Source organism: Hesperophylax consimilis, chromosome 11, assembly GCF_061612785.1.
Source record: "Hesperophylax consimilis isolate HC1 chromosome 11, BYU_Hcon_1.0, whole genome shotgun sequence".
Classification (NCBI taxonomy): Eukaryota; Metazoa; Arthropoda; class Insecta; order Trichoptera; family Limnephilidae; genus Hesperophylax; species Hesperophylax consimilis.
This window is the reverse complement of record NC_142846.1, coordinates 4,777,592-4,796,681: the sequence shown is the minus strand read 5'-3', so window position 1 is coordinate 4,796,681 and position 19,090 is coordinate 4,777,592. Positions and strand designations below refer to the sequence as shown.

The window sequence follows — 19,090 nt, the reverse complement described above, 5'->3', positions numbered from 1 at the left end:
AAATATGTTTGGTTTGTTTAATATTTATAGTGATTCATTTTTGGGTTAACGTATTGCGCTACCTTCTTATTCAGCCAGCATTTCGGACAACATTACACTGTCCATCATCAGGGCAGATGTGACAGGGCGACATGGCATAATAACCCAAAAAATAATCACGGTAATACTTTTGGTCGTGAAAGTTACAAATTGGATAATATCTGTATCAGCTTTATTTTCCAATAAAGTTTACAAAGAAGCTGTGAGAAACTATTTTAGAATTATTTTAAATAAGTACAAATTTTAAACATAATATTTTCTTGTACAGTCAAAAGCAAGACTTCAGAATTTTTAGTGGCTAATTTAAAAATGAAACAAGTGAATCATCATAACGATCGATTGGTTGGTGGCATTATTTGGCTTTCTAATTCGATTTTTGGAAAATTATTATCTATGAAATTATCATCGACTGTAATCAAGTGGGTCCTCGGACGACCCCTTGAATTTTTCTGTGTTATGGGCTTTTAAACTATAGAAAACCCAATTATTCAGTCAATTATTAATGGTAACTTATTCGTTTGCGCAGAATTAAGTAAAATACTAAAATGATATTGCAAGTATTTAAGCTAATATAAGGATGATAGTAATATTGGGGACTTCCTACTCCCCCACTTGGCTAAGGGATGGTTAAGAGTAAAATCCCGCTTTTTACGCTTGAGGATGAGTGGAATTTATATTAGCGTTTCTTGGTTTCCTAAAATATTTAATCAGGCTTAATTTAGAATAACATAGCTTGAATACTGTATAAGTTATTCAAATTTCCACATGCTAAACACCAATTTAACATTTTTCTCAAAAATTATATATTTCTTCCATCTCATAAAGTTTATAGAATTTGATATTAATACTGCGGTATTTTAGGTAAATCGTTTTTCAACTCCACTAAAATGTACACAAAATTATTCTTTATTCAAAATCTACCAAAAAAATTTATAAATACTGTTGGAATTTGCTCCGAGTTAATAAAGATTATCCCTTCTCTACGGGCAGTGAAGCTAGGTTATTCAAGGTCTGAATTTAATTAAAGCACCTTACTTCTCCTCGATATTTCTAGCTAAATAAACACAAAGTAAGTATTATATCCGCTGTCCATTGGTTGAGTGATCTCTTCAGAGTGTCGGTAGCAATATAAACTTTGAAAAACATAACAATAAATCGGTGGAATTCAACTCCTCCAAAGTGTTTTATTTTGAATGGGGAATCTACCCTTTTGTTTACAAGTCCTTTTAATAATACGATGGTCTGAAGATAAACGTAATTTTTTTAAACCGGTAAAATAATAAGTGAAATAATGTTTCAAATTGGATTCATAATACTGTGTGATTCCTATTTTTCAATGAAGATTACATTTTGGTATCCGAAGACTTTCTTTTTTTTTACATAAAAACATTATTGTAGATATTGGACAGTTATAGTCGGATCATGGGGTTGGGCCGTGCCTCGGCCAAATAACCAGTGACTACCTTCAAAATGTTCTTTTTTTCTTTGACATAAAAAACTACTATTTAAAAACCAAAAACAAATTCACCGGAGATCAAAATGCACACTACATTTTTTACTCCAAATAAAGTCGGGAATTACTTGTTAATATTTGTCGTGTACTTCCTGATACATCATGTATTATGTCTTGTAAAGATTCATTAAATTTCTTCATTAGGTTATTTAGTTATTCAATTACATAGCTCACCTAGTACTTTGTCCCCGTTGAAGAGGTTGTCCAGTTTAAATGTCGCTTTTCCAATATCGTATTTCACATTGTCATTCGTAATATTGAAGAACTGTTTTCCGTTATCCATGGTGATCAAATCGTATTCGAAGAAATACTCAATTTTCACGTTACCTGAAAATAAAAATAAAAGATTTAATTCAAATTTAAAACTTCGATAGTTAGAGCTACAATACATAGAAGGCTCTAGCGTAGATAGATCTTAGAGGTTATAGACTTATCCGACAGATAGACTTATGCCGGTAGTAAATAGGGTTATGCCTCTTTTCTGTGTATCGAGTTTAATACAGAGGAAGTTGGCCTCCAGGCAGTCCTACAAATTTGTTCGTTATTATAGTTTATGTTTAAATAAAGACACAGTATATTGTTTGAGAAGAAGAAATTATTATTAGTTTATTCGAAAATCCATTCACAGCAAAAACATAATTTTGTAATTTTGCTACCATCCCCGAATTCTCCTCCAGCATCAGCGTCAAATGTTTTCCTAACACTCTTTTCTCTGTCCATCTATTTCACATGTCAAAACCATCTAAGCGCCCTCTTTTAAAGAGATTTTTAAAGCTCTAAAATATGTTATTATTTATTTATTGAGGCCCTTCTAAGTGGCATTTATTTATATGTGAATTATAACAATTTCACAGTATTTGATATGCATAACTGAACCTCCTCAGTAACAATCCTTTGTATTTGAGTAGTGATAAATTGAAGATGTTCACTGACTCGTTATAATTATTTTCCTCTAGTATTCTTGGCAATGAGGAATACATATTCTAGTTAGTCCTAGAATTTTTCAACTAAAAAAAATCCCTACTAAAAAAATATTAAATTGTTTTGCGTACTGGAATCCGAAAACATATCAACGCAAGATATTCTGGACTATCAAATGCATAATTAAGAACTTTATATAGAAATAGCAAGTCAGTGAAAATCGTTCTGTCTGACAATGCATTATCATATCATTTAAAGAAGTGTTTAGTTCAACAAAATTTCTAGAATACCCATTTTGAAACTAAGAGAACGAAAGAAATTATTTTGTGTTCTTTTAATAGCTTATACATGAATATTGCAATGTGGGTTCCAGATGGTAGAATTGTGTTCAAATTGGCCAGTTAACAAAGACAAAATATAGCAGATAAATAAGTTTGTTAACAAATGATCGATTTGATTGAAAAGAAATTCCTAAATCATTAGTTTGAATTAATTTCTCAAGAGCATTATTATCAATGTTTTAACTTAAGATCACTGGATTTTGCACCTAATTAACAATTTATTGATATTATCTTTGTGTTCATAGCAAAAAGTAATATAAATGAAATATTTTTTTACTATCATTTATAAACAAGATTGGACCAAGGTGTGAACCCTGTAGGACTCCACTTGTGGCATTATTTTTTTCTGACAAGATCGATTTTTATTTTAACATTTTTGTCTACCAGTAGGATGTCTCTTAAATCAATCATGCGAATCATGATATCAGTGAACCAAAACATAAAAGCACTAGAAATATTTGAATTATCTTTTGCGTTGTAAAATGTTTAACGTATTCAGGATTATTATGTGCGCCACTTTAAATAAAGATGTTCTTGCCTGGAAAAAACATTACAATCCTACATAAATAAAAATATAAATGTTCGTTTGTTCGAAATCTTATATCTCCAAAGTTCTTTACCGACTGATTTTAAATTTTGACACAACCTTGCATTAAAATACGCGTGTGTTTTTATATACATATATTATATAGATGTCACCTGTCATAGGTAAAAATATGCAATTTTTTTAAATAAGCACAAAAAAAGACGTAAAAGCAACACGCGCCATTGTTTCTATATCTACACAGAAAGATTGAGTCACAGCTACGCGTGGCGGGGTACAGCTAGTTCAGTAAAACATTTTGCATCGTTAAATTTGAAAACATTTAAAACTGAAATGTTATTTTCGCATCAAATAGAAATTTTTTTCTGAGAATCAGTTTATAGTAGGATAAGAGAAGTGAGATAAGTTACTATTTTTTCATGTGAATAGCGCAAAAGATTCCCAACTGCTGCCAACCGTCTGGATGCAGTGATACTATGGCATCCCCAATTAGGGTATATTGTGAAGGAGAAGGGGATCTAAAAGGTAAGGAGATGGGAAAGAGGAAGGTGGGGAAAGTATCTGGTTATTCAGATCTGGTCACCATTTCAAGCAACGTTTTGATTTTGAATGATTGTCTTCTACCAGGGCGATAATGAAAGTTTCTTCTACTTGGAACTTGCCGAAAATATTCTACATTATATTTAATGAATTAATTGGGAAACTCAAATTAAGTTTACTTGCTTACGTCGGTGTTTGAACCCGCGTTCTTCGGATTCGTAGTCAAGTGCCTAACCCCTTGACCACGGAGATCGTGTTTTTCTCGCATCTAATCTTTATTTTTTTAAATTTAACTCTTTATATTATTGCACGAGTCACACAATAAAACTGTTTTTTTTTTCTTTTAATCAGATTTATGACTAAGTTACGCTAGTACTAATAAGTAGCTCATTGGTAAGCCAAGAGTTGGTATTACAATGTTTTAATTAAGTTGCAGCTAGAGTTAATTGCCGGATTGCATAATCAGCATAATAAGGAACTGCAGTTAAAAATATTTATTCATATAGGCCAACAAACGCCGATTTTGTTTTAAATAAAATAAACTCATTGTACAAAATGGTATTCTAAAGTTTAAAAGAAAAAAAATAATATTTAAGCTACAAAACAATCGTAAAAAAATTCCTCTATATTTGAAATCAGATTTTTAAAATTTGCAACGACGTTTTTCAGTTTTAAATATTAAAATCTGAAAGGGTCGTTAATCTGCTTTCAAAACCAGTAATTGTTTTTTGTAAACATTCAAAAACAGCGAATCCATTAGATTTTCAAATTTAATTTTAGGATTAAAGTCTAGACAGCCAATGCAGTGATGTCAACCATGTTGGTCGTTTTGAAGAGATGGTATTTTATTCATTTCGAAATAACAATTTATAATTCTACGTATGTAATAAAACTTATATATTCATAATCAGCGTTTGTTTATCTATATGTATTATGCTTTTTTAAACCATAATATTGTTCACTCAAGTTCCTTACAACGATCACATTACATAGTAATTAGTTGTCTGCATTATCAATTTATTAATAATATCCCCTATTTTAGACCTATGACCCAAATGTGTCGACTATATAATAAAATAGAGTGTGTTGAAGTAGACATTTTCGTCGATAATTCAAACGGATTCAGAGATAAATTTCGCTAATTAAATAATGTATTATTTGCTTACTCTGTATTTGTGTCTCAATTTATGTCTCTTTTTTCTCCTTCCTTTCTTTGAAAAAAATGTTTATTTTTATTTGTTTTGTTTTTAAATCTTTACTTAGATGTATACAAATTAATGTATCCTATGTATGTCTGAGTAGATATTTGTATTTGTGATTTTTATAACCGGATTGTTCTCACTCAGGTGAGATCACTATTCCCAAAAACCTACATCTACATGTATTCATGTTTCACCCGAATACCACAGAAGAAAATATATCTTCATTCTTAAAAAAGAAGAAGCCGGATTTATTTTACACTGTCGAAAAACTGGTTACGAGGCATGAACGTTATGCTGCCTTCAAAATAGGCATACCGGAAAATTACTTCCACTTTTTCCTGGACCCCACGATCTGGCCTGAAAACGTGGCCTTCAACGAATGGTCATTTCGGAGACCACGACCCCAAACTAGGACGGTCGATACGACGTCCGAAAAAGATAGACATTAGTGGAGTATACCAGAACGTTCGAAGTCTGAATAATAAAATTATCGACTTCATGACAAACGTAATGTGCCAGAAACCACTTCTGATTGCTCTTACCGAAACTTGGCTAACTTCAAGCACCTTTTCGTCGGAGCTATTCGAAAACCTATACCACGTCTACAGGAAGGATAGAGGCAGTCGCGGAGGAGGGACTCTCCTAGCCCTCCGAGCTGACAGCCACTCACACGCGGAAAGAATGGACTGCATAGAAACCCAAGGTGAAGACTTGTGGGTGAAAGTATCGCATAGAAATGTCATCATTTATATATGTGTTGTATATTTTCCTCCAAATACAACATCTGAACAGTATCAATTATTTTACGACAAAACTATAAGTGAAAGTGTAAAGTTACAATCAAAAAATATTATTATTTTCGGTGATTTTAACTTTCCCTCAGGGAAAAACCCAATTGACGTTTTCGATTACTTTTGTTCTTTTTATAATTTAACACAATTCAACACTGTTTATAACATAAATGCACACATGTTAGACCTAGTATTAAGTAATGTAAATTCTAAAAATGCTGTTATCTGCCGCCATAACTCCCCATTAGTCAGAGAGGATATTCATCACCCTTCACTTTCATTCACATTCGATTACACAACTCAATCACATATACAAACAGACACATTGCCTCCAGACATAAACATGGGTTGGATTTTCCACGAAAGCTCAGATAACACACTAAAGAATGCCTTAGAACAACATCACTGGAATCATTACGATTGCCTTGACGTAAATCTAGCTGTCGAAATGTTTTATGAACAGCTCAATAATATTTTCAACATTTGTTTTAAGAAAAGATCTACACGTATGCTCAAAGATGTTAGACAATATCCGAAATGGTTTAGTGGGGAAATCATTCACCTCATACGAGAAAAAACTAAAATGCACTATCTTTGGAAAAAAACAAAATCCGAACATGCCTTAGCTAACTTTAAAACTTTGCGAAAATCAATCAAACGGTTAATTGGTCAGGCCTACACTGACTTTACACGTGAGGCCGAGAACAGTATAATAACAGACCCAACTCGATTTTGGTCTTACACTAACGATAAACGCCGCGGCTGTGACAAACTTAACCACATGGACTACAAAGACAATAAATATGATGGATCGTCTGAGATCGCCGCAGGTTTCGCACACTATTTTCAATCAGTATTTAGCGACAATATCCCCAAACTTGACATATCCTCTATAGCTTCATCGTCATTTAACTCTTTACCTGTACAAATTCATGAAATTAACGATGACGATATTATTACAGCTTTCCATAAGCTAAAACCTAAATACTCCGTCGGCCCAGATTGTATTCCACCTATAATCCTCAAAAGATATGCAAGTTATTTTGTTCAACCTCTAAAACATATTTTTAACCTATCACTTCGCAAAAATATATTTCCGGAAATGTGGAAACTAACGAAAGTAACGCCTATACATAAAAAAGGAAAAAAGTCAGAAATAGATAATTACAGACCTGTAGCTGTGTTGTCAGCACCCGCAAAACTTTTAGAAACCATAATTTATTCACAGATATATAACCAAACAAAACACGCACTCACCGAAAATCAGCACGGATTTCGTCCCACACTGTCACCTTCAACGAATCTTATGAATCTCATTACCTATATTAATAATTCATTTGAAAATTTTGTACCTGTTGATGTGATTTATACAGACTTCGAGAAAGCATTTGATAAAGTCGACCATGATATTTTATTAAAAAAATTAAGTGACATCGGATTCTCTCAGAATTTCCTCGCTTTTGTGGCTAGCTACTTACGCAATCGTCGTCAGTATGTCAGTTACGGACACCATATCTCTCACGAATACAAAACTAACTCCGGGATTCCCCAGGGATCGAATCTAGGACCCCTTCTCTTTCTCTTATTCATCAATGACATTGGCAACACTATAAACCACTCAAAATATCTCCTTTTTGCTGACGATATAAAACTTTTCAAAGCAATCAAAAGTTACATCGATTCCATTCTTCTGCAGAACGATCTTGATTCTCTTGTCAAATGGTCGGAACTGAACAACTTACCCTTCAGTATTCAGAAATGCAGTGTCGTTACATTTACAAGGTCCAAAGATACATTCCTGTTCCCCTACCACATTAATAAACATGAATTAACACGTAAAAATGAGATTCGAGACCTTGGCGTAATTTTTGAAGCAAATCTCTCTTTCAAATCCCATATATCTGATATTGTCTCCCGTGCCAACAAAATGCTTGGATTTGTTCTTCGTAATTCAAGATCATTTACCAACGGAATCGCAATCCGAAGAACGTATGAAGCACTTGTTCGCAGTATCTTGGAATATAGCTCCATTATTTGGGCCCCTTCTGAGCAAAACCATATTCTCGAAATAGAAAAAGTACAAAAGAGATTCATGCGTTACCTATATATGAGGGAATATATGTACTACCCTTTCCTGTATCCATCCTTATTCTTAGCAGGAATGCTCGATCTTAATACATTAGAAGCCCGCCGAAAAATATTTTTAGGAAAACATTTTTTTAAGATAATCTCTGGAACTATACATAATCCACCTATTTTGAAAGAGATTAACTTATATGTCCCAGACAAGTATACTCGTGGAAGGTCCCATACCCTTTTTTATGCTCCAAAAGCGAGGACTTCTGCCTATCAGAACGCCCCAGTCAACAGAGCGACTGAACTGCTCAACGAGTCTGCATTGACCATCGACATTTTTAACGTAACCTACAGGCAGTTTAACAATTATCTTTTGACGTATGTCACAAAGTAGTGAAACTGACCTTTTTATGTGTTTTGCTATACTTTTTGTCCAATTTGTAATCTTCTCCATAATGTATTGGTGAATAACCGTTTTACGGAGAACATGAAAAATAAATAAATAAATAAATAAATAAATCAGCTGTAAAAACCCAGTACAAATAAATTCAGAATTTGCCTATATGAACACTGGCTATTTGTCGTACAGCAATTTAAGTGGGTAATTTTATACGCGTATTTTTTATTCAGAATATCGGTCAAAATCAGATTCATCCAAAATTTTAACTATTGTATTGTATTACGATGGTAATTAGTATGACGTTCAGTAACTAGGGGCTTACTCGATTCGAATCACATTCTTCGGGTTATTGCGTAGAATATTAATTGATCAAATGAATAACACAGTAATTGTATGAATTTATTCAATGTTAGGAAAACTGACCATATTAATCATTACGCTCTTTTATGTGAGTACCGTGATCCTAACTTTTTCCAACCGTCCAAAGCCAATGACATTATGGTATTCCCAATTGGGGTATGTTGTAAGGATGGAGGTAGTGGGGAGAAGAATGAGATGGCAAGGAGGAAGATTGGGAAGTATGAGTACCTGACTATTTAGATCTGGTCACCAAACACAGCTAAAGTCATTTCAAGCAACTTTTAGATTACGAATTATAAGTATCTGCCATTCCGGAACGTGCCGTAAATGTACGACTCTATTTTATTTTTAAATAATACACATCCAGGGATTTAAACCAGCGACCTCCCGATTCGTAGCCGATGCCACAAAATCAGAATAAAACAGTGTAATTCCATAGCACATTTTACAGATAAACTATGTAACTAATCATCACTACGTTTCTCCGCTGGGGTAGACAGAAACGTATGCAGAAAAGATGGACCGCCAAATAACTCCGTCTTGTAGCACACTAATTACTTCTTTCATTTATTCATACTTCATCTCACATATACCATTGAATATATATTCTGTTATTCTTACTCTTGAAAGGGACAGATTCAAGTAGGTATTTTTTTCAATCGATCGTGTCATGTCTTCTTTTACCATTCACATTCGCGGTCATATTTTCTTATTTTACCATTCACATTCGCATCATATTTTCTTCTTTTACCATTCAGATTCGCCTCATATTTTCTTCTTTTACCACTCTCATTCGCCTCATATTTTCTTCTTTCTCCTTTCTTCGATCAAACCATCTAACCGTCCTTTTTTAATCTTACTCGTTACGCATATCAGTCTAGCATTCTTTGCAAATCTCCACATTTCTCTCTACAAGTCTACCGTTCACATAACTACCAGTACATATAATAAATACTATTATATAAGCAGAAGAAACTTTTTTATGCGGCCTGGGAGTCGAGAACAGTTAAATCGATAACTTTACAATATCAGATCGATAGGGGTAACTAACGATGGTTTTATACCTGTTTCCCCGATGACGGTCGCAATGTTGATAGCCCGACCGATATTGATACGTATTAAATAAGAAATCGGAACATGCTGGCAACAATGTGAATTGAAATTCAAAACATCGAACGTAATACAGCTATGTAAAAATATTAATAAATTGACAATGTTGAATTAAAATACTAATCTAAAAATAAGTGGCAGTCCGCATGTACTTTTTGACAATAAAAAGGGAGTTCATTTATTAATGAGGTCTTTGTTCACAACTTGTCATGAAAACATATTCTTATTGACACTAAAAGGGAGTTCATTTATAAATGAAATTTTTGTTCATAACTTGTGATGTGAAAATTTTCTTTTTTACACTAAAAACGCAGTTCATTTACTAATGAGATCTTTGTTCACAACTTTTTATGTGAAAATTTTCTTTTTTACACTACAAGGAAGTTCATTCATTAATGAAATCTTTGTTCACAACTTGTTGATTGAACATTTACTTTTTCACACTAAAAACGCAGTTCATTTATTAATGAGGTCTTTGTTCACAACTCGTTACGCGAACATTCACTTTTTGACACTAAAAAGGGAGTTCATTTATTAATGAGGTATTTGTTCACAACTTGTTATGTGAACATTTTCTTTTTTACGTTAAAAGGGAGTTCATTTATTAATGAAATCTTTGTTCACAACTTGTTGATTTAACATTTACTTTTTCACACTAAAAATCAGTTCATTTATTAATGTGGTCTTTTTTCACAACTTGTTATGTGAACGTTTACTTTTTGACACTAAAAAGGGAGTTCATTTATTAATGAGGTCTTTGTTCACAACTTGTTATATTAACATTTTCTTTTTTAGACTACAAGGGAGTTCTCTTATTAATGAAATCTTTGTTCACAACTTGTTAATTGAACATTTACTTTTTCACACTAAAAACGCAGTTCATTTATTAATGATGTCTTTGTTCACAACATGTTACGCGAACATTCACTTTTTGACACTAAAAAGGGAGTTCATTTATTAATGAGGTATTTGTTCACAACTTGTAATGTGAACATTTTCTTTTTTACGCTAAAAGGGAGTTCATTTATTAATGAAATCTTTCTTCACAACTTGTTGATTGAACATTTACTTTTTCACACTAAAAATCAGTTCATTTATTAATGAGGTCTTTTTTCACAACTTGTTATGTGAACATTTACTTTTTGACACTAAAAAGGGAGTTCATTTATTAATGAGGTATTTGTTCACAACTTGTTATGTGAACATTTTCTTTTTTACGCTAAAAGGGAGTTCATTTATTAATGAAATCTTTGTTCACAACTTGTTGATTGAACATTTACTTTTTCACACTAAAAATCAGTTCATTTATTAATGAGGTATTTGTTCACAACTTGTAATGTGAACATTTTCTTTTTTACGCTAAAAGGGAGTTCATTTATTAATGAAATCTTTCTTCACAACTTGTTGATTGAACATTTACTTTTTCACACTAAAAATCAGTTCATTTATTAATGAGGTCTTTTTTCACAATTTGTTATGTGAACATTTACTTTTTGACACTAAAAAGGGAGTTCATTTATTAATGAGATCTTTGTTGACAACTTGTTATGTGAACAAATTTCGTTCTGAAGTCAAGAAAAGTCTGAACCGATGTAGCTTCATTGGCCCTAATGGATTCACCTCGCCACGTATACGACGTCTTCGTTAACTCTTCACCGTTCGTTAATAAAACAATTATTTGCTTAACGAACGATGTTAGTAAAAAAGAATTATAAATTGACAATTATCTAAAGCTTATCTGACGAAGGCCACGGCAAAATGCATCTATCGGCTGTCGGAACATTTCCTATCATTTGTTCACCGTGCTTACAAATATCGATTACTTACTATAGATGACGATTTAATTCAAAATCGTATTGATCTAGGACTTTATCGATCGTATACACCAATTACACTACACCGATTATTATCATTAAAATAACGATTGGACAGGTGGAAAACTTAAATTAGAGATGTCAATGGGGATACTTACGTAATTTTGTGAGGGCTTTTCCTTTTCCAGACAGTGGAATAATCAGCAATCTTCCGCTAAGTTCATATTCGGAGTCTAATTTCAAGTCTCCGAACAGCCTCACCGTTACTCGTCTCTTGGCCTCATCAATGCTGTAATCAAAAAATTCATATTTTAGTAAACGTTATTTATCTATTATATAAGTAACATTAAGAAATATCAAGAACACAGATTTATTCGTGTCCTTGGCATAGAATTTGAGTTATCTGAGACAAAAAAAAACCAGTCGTGCTGGTTTGGATTAAACCTGTGAAATTTTATGATAACTGCATTTCATACTCTCGTTTTATAAAAAAATCTTAAAGCCATTTCATTCGTCAATATCCTTCAGTAAAATAAATTAATTCCTAGAATAAAGTTCGATTTTTGTTCAGATAAGAATAAAATACATTTTTTGTTTTTAATGAGTTTTATTATTCACAATGTACATTTGTTACGTATAAATTTTATTAATTAGCGACCGGTTTCGACACGTCCGTTTCATTAACTAGCTATTTTAAATAACAATTTTTTTTAGTGCAGAAATATGGGGTTTTATTTAGTTTGGTTCTTTGGTGGGAGGGGATTTGAGGGAGGGGAAGGGTGTTGAGAGGGAAACGGAGGGAGGAGTCTACATAACGGGGAACATTGTCAATAGAGGTGATTTGCAAGGTGCTATTATTTTATTTACTATATTAATGCTTGAATTAATTTTTTTGTTGATTTTTAATGTTTCTAATGCGCACAAATTAAAATATTGATTAATGTTAGAATGTTTGAACTTAGTTTTATCCCGGTTGAAGCTATGGCCTGTCTCTATCAAATGATTAGCGAACTCGGAAAAATTATTATTTTTTTAACATAGTTCGTGTTCCCTAATTCTGGTTTTGAAATTTCTAGTAGTCATACCTACATACTGTGAGTTACAATCATTACACTCTAAAGTGTTTATCCCATTTTTATCTAATTTATTTGAAACATCCTTGTTATTAATTAAGTTTTTTTTTTATTTTAGTGTAAAAAGCTGTCGAAATATTTACTGGTAACATGCGGGATATTTTTAAGGATAAGTTGCCTGTTTAAAGAAGTTTTTTATATATTAGATTTTTACTAGTAAAACCCCATAATTCTGCACTAAACAAAAAAAAAATAATAATTAGTTATAAAATAGCTAGTTAATGACACGGACGTGTCGAAACCTTATATGTTACGTATAAATAAAATTTATACGTAACATATGTACATTGTGAATAATAAAACTCATTAAAAAAAAATGTCTAGAAATTGTTACATAGTGCATGCCAAAGAAATACAAAAAAAAATAATAAAATACATGCTTATTATTTGTAAAACACAAGATTAGCTGACAGTAGAATATGTGACGCGAATGTGAATGTGGTAGAAGTCGGGGGTGCCCGAGGAAAACATGGCACGATCTTGTGAATCAAATGTGGAATAATTTTAAGGAATTTATATTTATAACCACTCGAGATGGGTGCTTGATTTTTGATTTGGCCATTCGATTTAATTAATATCATTCCTTAAAACATTAACATATATATGAACTGCCAATTTAAACTAATCCTCCTAGATTTCACAGCTCATCCCATATTTTATTAATTCTATAAATTTGGCACATTTTGGCTAGCGATCGCTCAAGACGTTTTGCAAACTTGCCACAATATGTCAAAAATCGTTCGAGTGGCTAATTCATGCAAAAGTAACAATCAAATCCCTTTTTTGTGATTTGTTTTTGGGGTGTTATGCCGTGTTGCGCGTATAACACCCCAAAAACAAATCACAAAAATACTTTTGGCCGTGAAAATCTTAAATCATATTTAATCAAATCCCTGTTTTTTTATGTTGTCTTTTGAATTATAAGGCGAATTTGTTATAGATAATTTTACCTCGGTAATAGAAAATTCACAAGCGTAATATTTTCAAGATTAATAAAATTATTAGTAAATTGTCGAAAATGTTATTCTCAAGAAATGATTTAACTAATTTTATTTATACTTCTAACATCGCTTGGAGAGATTACAAAGGAAGTTTCTTAAATATGTTCAATATGTTTTGAGACAATCTGTTATTGATATTTGCTATACAATAGTACTTAATGTTTTTTTCTAAAACTACTGCTACGTTCCACCCGGAAAACGATTAAGGATATTCAGGAAGAACTTTTCTTTAATTTATTTTGAAGGTTATATCCATCAATGTAATATATCAATGAAGAAGAAGATAATATTGAGAAGTATAAATGAAACATTAAATAGTAAAAGACACAGAAAAATAAATAAAATAACGGTTCCAACTAGGAATCGAACTTAGGATCTCTTGTCTTACCGGAACAGGCGTCTTAAACGACTCGAGTATTGGGACCCATTTATTAAGCATCATATTTCAGCAAAAAAAAAGATGCCAAAAATATGGAAAAAATTAGTTGCATGACGATATTGTTAATTCTGAATTTGAAATATGACGCTTAATGGTCCCAATTTCGAGTCGTTTAAGACGTTTGTTCCGGTAAGACAAGAGATCCTGAGTTCGCTTCCTATTTGGGACCTTAACCTTTTATTTTTCTGTGTCTTGTTCTGTTTAATGTTTTCTTGTTGTGACCGTTATCTTTTTTATTTTTATTTGTCTTGTTCTGTTTAATGTTTTCTTGTTGTGACTGTTATCTTTATATTTTTCTATGTCTTTTTCTACTTCATGTTTTGTTCAGTTTTATTAGTAGTATCTCCTTCTTCAATGATTAATGATATTCTTATACTTTTTAAATTACTGAATAACTTTTTCGACTGCCCTCTAGTATTAAGTGTTATAAATATCCGTGTACCTCTCATATCTCCTCAACCGCAGCATCTTTTCCAGTGTTACAACCATAGCACTAACTATTCATATCACTCACCACCAGCGCAATTTTGCCGAACTGCCAATACATGTTCAGACCTTTTTGATATATTTTAAACCTCTCCGTTCTGCTAATTAGTTGTAACATGATAAGTATTTATTGTTCAAGCTAATATTTATTATATGTACTGACATATTGTATAATGTTTCCGAATTATGTAAATTTTCGACTTGTTTTATGTTTGCTCTACGGCCGTTAAATAAATAAACAAAACATTCTGAACAATTAGCCGTCACTCTTACCGGGCTTTTGTCTTGTATTCATTATAACACAATGCCTAGATTGTGACTTAGTGACGTAGGTAAAACGTAGATGGAAGTGGCGGATGTATTTAATTGTTCTGAACGTACGTGTAAGGAGGCCTTAATAGCTCGCATCTGGAAACGTTTATAATGTTTATTAATGACATACGAATTCTGAATATTTTCTAGCTGCATAACATACACCAATAATAAATTATTATTTTGATTAAAGATGTATTAATAAATTATTTTAAAACCGCTATTTTAATAATAAAAAATATATCCACATATTTCAGAACAAAAGGTTGCTTCATCAGGATACAAAGGTTTTTCAATATCCTAACATAAAATCGGAATCACGTAAGTAAAGAAGCCGTGTTCATAAATATCCACCCTGGTATATAGGACAGACCTACGGTCGAATTTGCCTTATCGAATACTCTAAAATAAAGTGGGAATATTGACGACGTGACATAAGTAAAAAAGACGTGTAAAAAATATTCATAGAGCGGCCTAGCGCAGTGTTCCGCAAAGCGTGTGCCGCGGCACACTGGTGTACCTTGGTCATCAGTTGGTGTGCCGCGGAAAAAATCAAGGTACTGTGAAGATAATAAGAAAGAAAATGGGAGCAGATCATCAGTCACTTCTGTTCATACAGAAATATGATGGTTTTCTCGTGGAAAAGCGCTATTTCGGATTTATGAGCTAAAAAATGAGTCCCAGACGTTTTTAGAGGTCCTGGGTTCAGATTTTGCTTCTGAGTTTAAAAAAGAAGAATGGGTAGTAAAACTTGCATTTCTGACATAAAAATGCAAGGCAGGAATTCTTATATTTTAACATCTTCGGACAAAATTGAAAGCTTTTGCGCCAAGTTGGTATTATGGATCAGCCACGCTGTCAATGGTAGTAATGAATTGTTTCCAAATGTCATGGCAGTCGATTCAGATCAAAAGTGCAGGTTTTGATAGTGAAACACTTGGAACTATTATTATTTATTTATTAACAGAAAAAATACAGTGTGTGGCAAGCCTACGCACGACGGAAGTGAAACTTTTAGTATTCTTCTCTCTCTCTTTTCATTTCATTCTCTCTTTTTTTCTGTCTATTGACATATTTATAAGTAGCATGTGATAAAAAAAATTAAAAGTTATAAAAATATGGGATTCGAACCCGGGTCCTGCATTACGAGTGTCGAACGCTCTGCCTCTAGACCGCGAGGAGAGATATTTTGCGCGACGCGGCGTTATCGGCCTTGATTAGTAATTTTAATGATTCAAAATAAAAATAATTAATCAAAATTTGTAAGCTATATTTCGACTAAAATATCATAAAGGTACCGTAAAGTAAATTAAATTTATCTAATTTTTTACTACATTATTATAAATCGTTGATAAAAAAAATTAAAAGTTATGAAAATATGGGATTCGAACCGACCGAATATGGGATTTGAGCGACCGAAAGTAGGTATATAATATTGGCTAGGCTCCTATAGCGAAATGATCACGGTTTTTGATGACGGTCATGAGTTGGTTTTACTCCGGTCCTCGAAATTGCATAACGCGCGTAAAGAAGTTTCACTTCAAAAATGAACTGTTACTTTCCTAAGTGTGACCTACAACCTATGGACTGGGTACGAAATCCACCCTCGGATAACACTTGGACACTTACCGATAAACTAGCTGGAAGAATTCATGGAGTTAAAAACTTATTGGACATTAAAACTAAAATTTTCCAAAGTAGAGCTAGCACATTTGTTGGTGCATATAAAAAATGTTTATCCACTGCTTTCAAAGCGTGCCATTGAAAATATATTACCATTTGCCACAACCTACTTATGCCAATTGGGATTATCAGCTCTCACTTCTATTAGATTGAAAAAAAGTAAAGGCCTGAGGACAATCAATGAAGAGATGAGAGCAGCCTAATCAACCATTGCTACAAATTTCGATTGCCTGTGCTCTATTAAACAGGCTTACATTTCTCACTAAACATATTTTCATATTAGGTTTATTGATTTTAGTAAAAAATAAATATTGTTTTTTTCTTTGGTGTACCTCTAAAATTACTCGATTTGATAGGTTTACCTTGAACACAAAAAACTGCGGAACACTGGCCTAGCGCATTGGTAGGACCTAAGATCGAATTTGCCCTAACATAAATAGTAAATTGATCACTATGCGGGGTATATTTTAATTAATTCTGATAAACGTATTACTAAATCTCAAATATTTATCAACGAATACCTCGGGAAGTTACAAATTCATCGTCTAGATAAATTAAATCTGGTGATTACGCTATTTTTTTAGTACATTAAAGTTTCATAAAATTTTCAACCTATTTTACATAAAATATTTTAATGGTAAGGTAGGTACTGTTTTAATTAAGCTTAAATATAAATAATTTACATCGGTGGATATCGCTTGGTGGATACGTCTTTAATTTTATAACCTTATTTTAATATTTTAAAATTAAACAGTAACTTTGTAAACATCACTTATGGGTAAATACTTAATGCCGACCGGGTTTCGCTACAACCGTAGCCTCATCAGGGCAGTATAATACTGAGGCTACGGTTGTACGGTTGTAGCGAAACCCGGTCGGCATTAAGTATTTACCCATAAGTGATGTTTACAAAGTTACTGTTTAATTTTAAATTATAATGTCACATCACAAAGTAACCGCTTCATATGAAGAAAAAACTTATTTTAATAATTTAACTGCTTGCGTATGTTTAATGTTTAATTTTGGACTTTGAACTTGTAACATTATGTTTTTTCTTTAGTATTTATTGACCCTATGAACGGTTCCATGATAACTCAACACAGTGATTATTCAACACACATTGAAAAAGTGATATAAAGTCATTAAAAACGATGAAATTTTTTTTTAACCTAACTTTACCTAACCTACCTAACCCAGTTAAAAAAGTTTTTGTTTTATCACATATAACTTTTTAAAAATGTGATGAATTATCATTTTGATGATTTATCCGGTCACCGAACAAACCTCACCCCGTGAACCCGAGTACCCCAGCTAAGTAATCAAACGTAGCGAATTACCTATGGGCAGTGGTACCCTTACCCGCTTTCTAAAGCGAGGATATTTTTGAGTAAAACTAGTGAATACAAAGATGAAACTTAGTCCCAATCAATCAAAAAACATCTTGTAAGTATGTATACATAAATTTCGTACTTGATTTTCTTGACTTCTAAGTTCCCCACCCCGGTCATGATGTTATCTCTGAGCACGATCTTGATGCCGTCGGGCCCGCTGCTTCCGAATGTGTTAATCTCCTTGACCATCAGTGGCTCCAGCGAAGGGATGCCGAGGGCGGGGTCACCCTTGGCGAAGGTAGGGGACACAACCCTGGCAACGCGAAGGGCGCACTCGTTCAACTTGTTGGAGCGGGAACAAGCCCTTATGTAGGAGGCTGGAAGGGAAAAAAATCAATGATATAGTTAATTATTATTTTTTTGGTAAAAATGTAGACAATTTGTCTCGACGCCATCTAATGAGAGAGTTAGCACTTACAATTCCTTTCTCATATAAAATAAATTTGATTGTTTTCAGGTGAAAAAATGTAACAAGCAGTAATTGTTGAATGAAACACTAGTATATATTGAATTATTTCGCGGATAAGATATAAGCCGCCATAGTTCAGTGGTCAGAGCTGTCGACCGGAAATCCAAGGGACACGGGTTCGAGTCCCGTTGGCGTCATGTATCTTTTTCAGGAGATTTTTCAATGTGGATGAGTGTTTCAGGCGAATAATTATTGCTTGTAAAATAATTGATATAGTTAATACATAATTAAATATGGGTTATTTGATAATTAATTCGAAATATTTCCGCGTACTGAGAAACATCATTCAAGTTTAATTAACTGTAATTAAACATGAATGATGACATAATAAAGGTACCAAAATTATTTTATGATATAATAATTATTCTTTATTCAAATTTTTTTGTTCAAATGTGGAGAAGCAGTAGACTTAAAATTAGTTAACTTAAAATTTCAAAATTAAAATTAAAAATAGTGGACAGGATAGATATCTCTGGTCAGTTATTGTATAGATTTTTCTCTGCAGGAAAGTGACAATGAAATTCA

General features: G+C 32.6%; 1 protein-coding gene across 1 annotated transcript in view; it reads right to left on the bottom strand.

The window, feature by feature from the left end:
- Positions 1–19,090, bottom strand: part of LOC149419677 (protein takeout-like) — a 40,538-nt gene that overhangs the window by 802 nt on the left and 20,646 nt on the right. The window contains exons 2-4 of the mRNA XM_089636982.1: positions 18,176–18,413; positions 11,810–11,940; positions 1,727–1,879 (exon numbers count right to left, since the gene is read on the bottom strand). Coding sequence (XP_089493108.1) covers positions 1,727–1,879; positions 11,810–11,940; positions 18,176–18,413 — 522 coding nt within the window. The remainder of the gene's footprint in view (positions 1–1,726; positions 1,880–11,809; positions 11,941–18,175; positions 18,414–19,090) is intronic.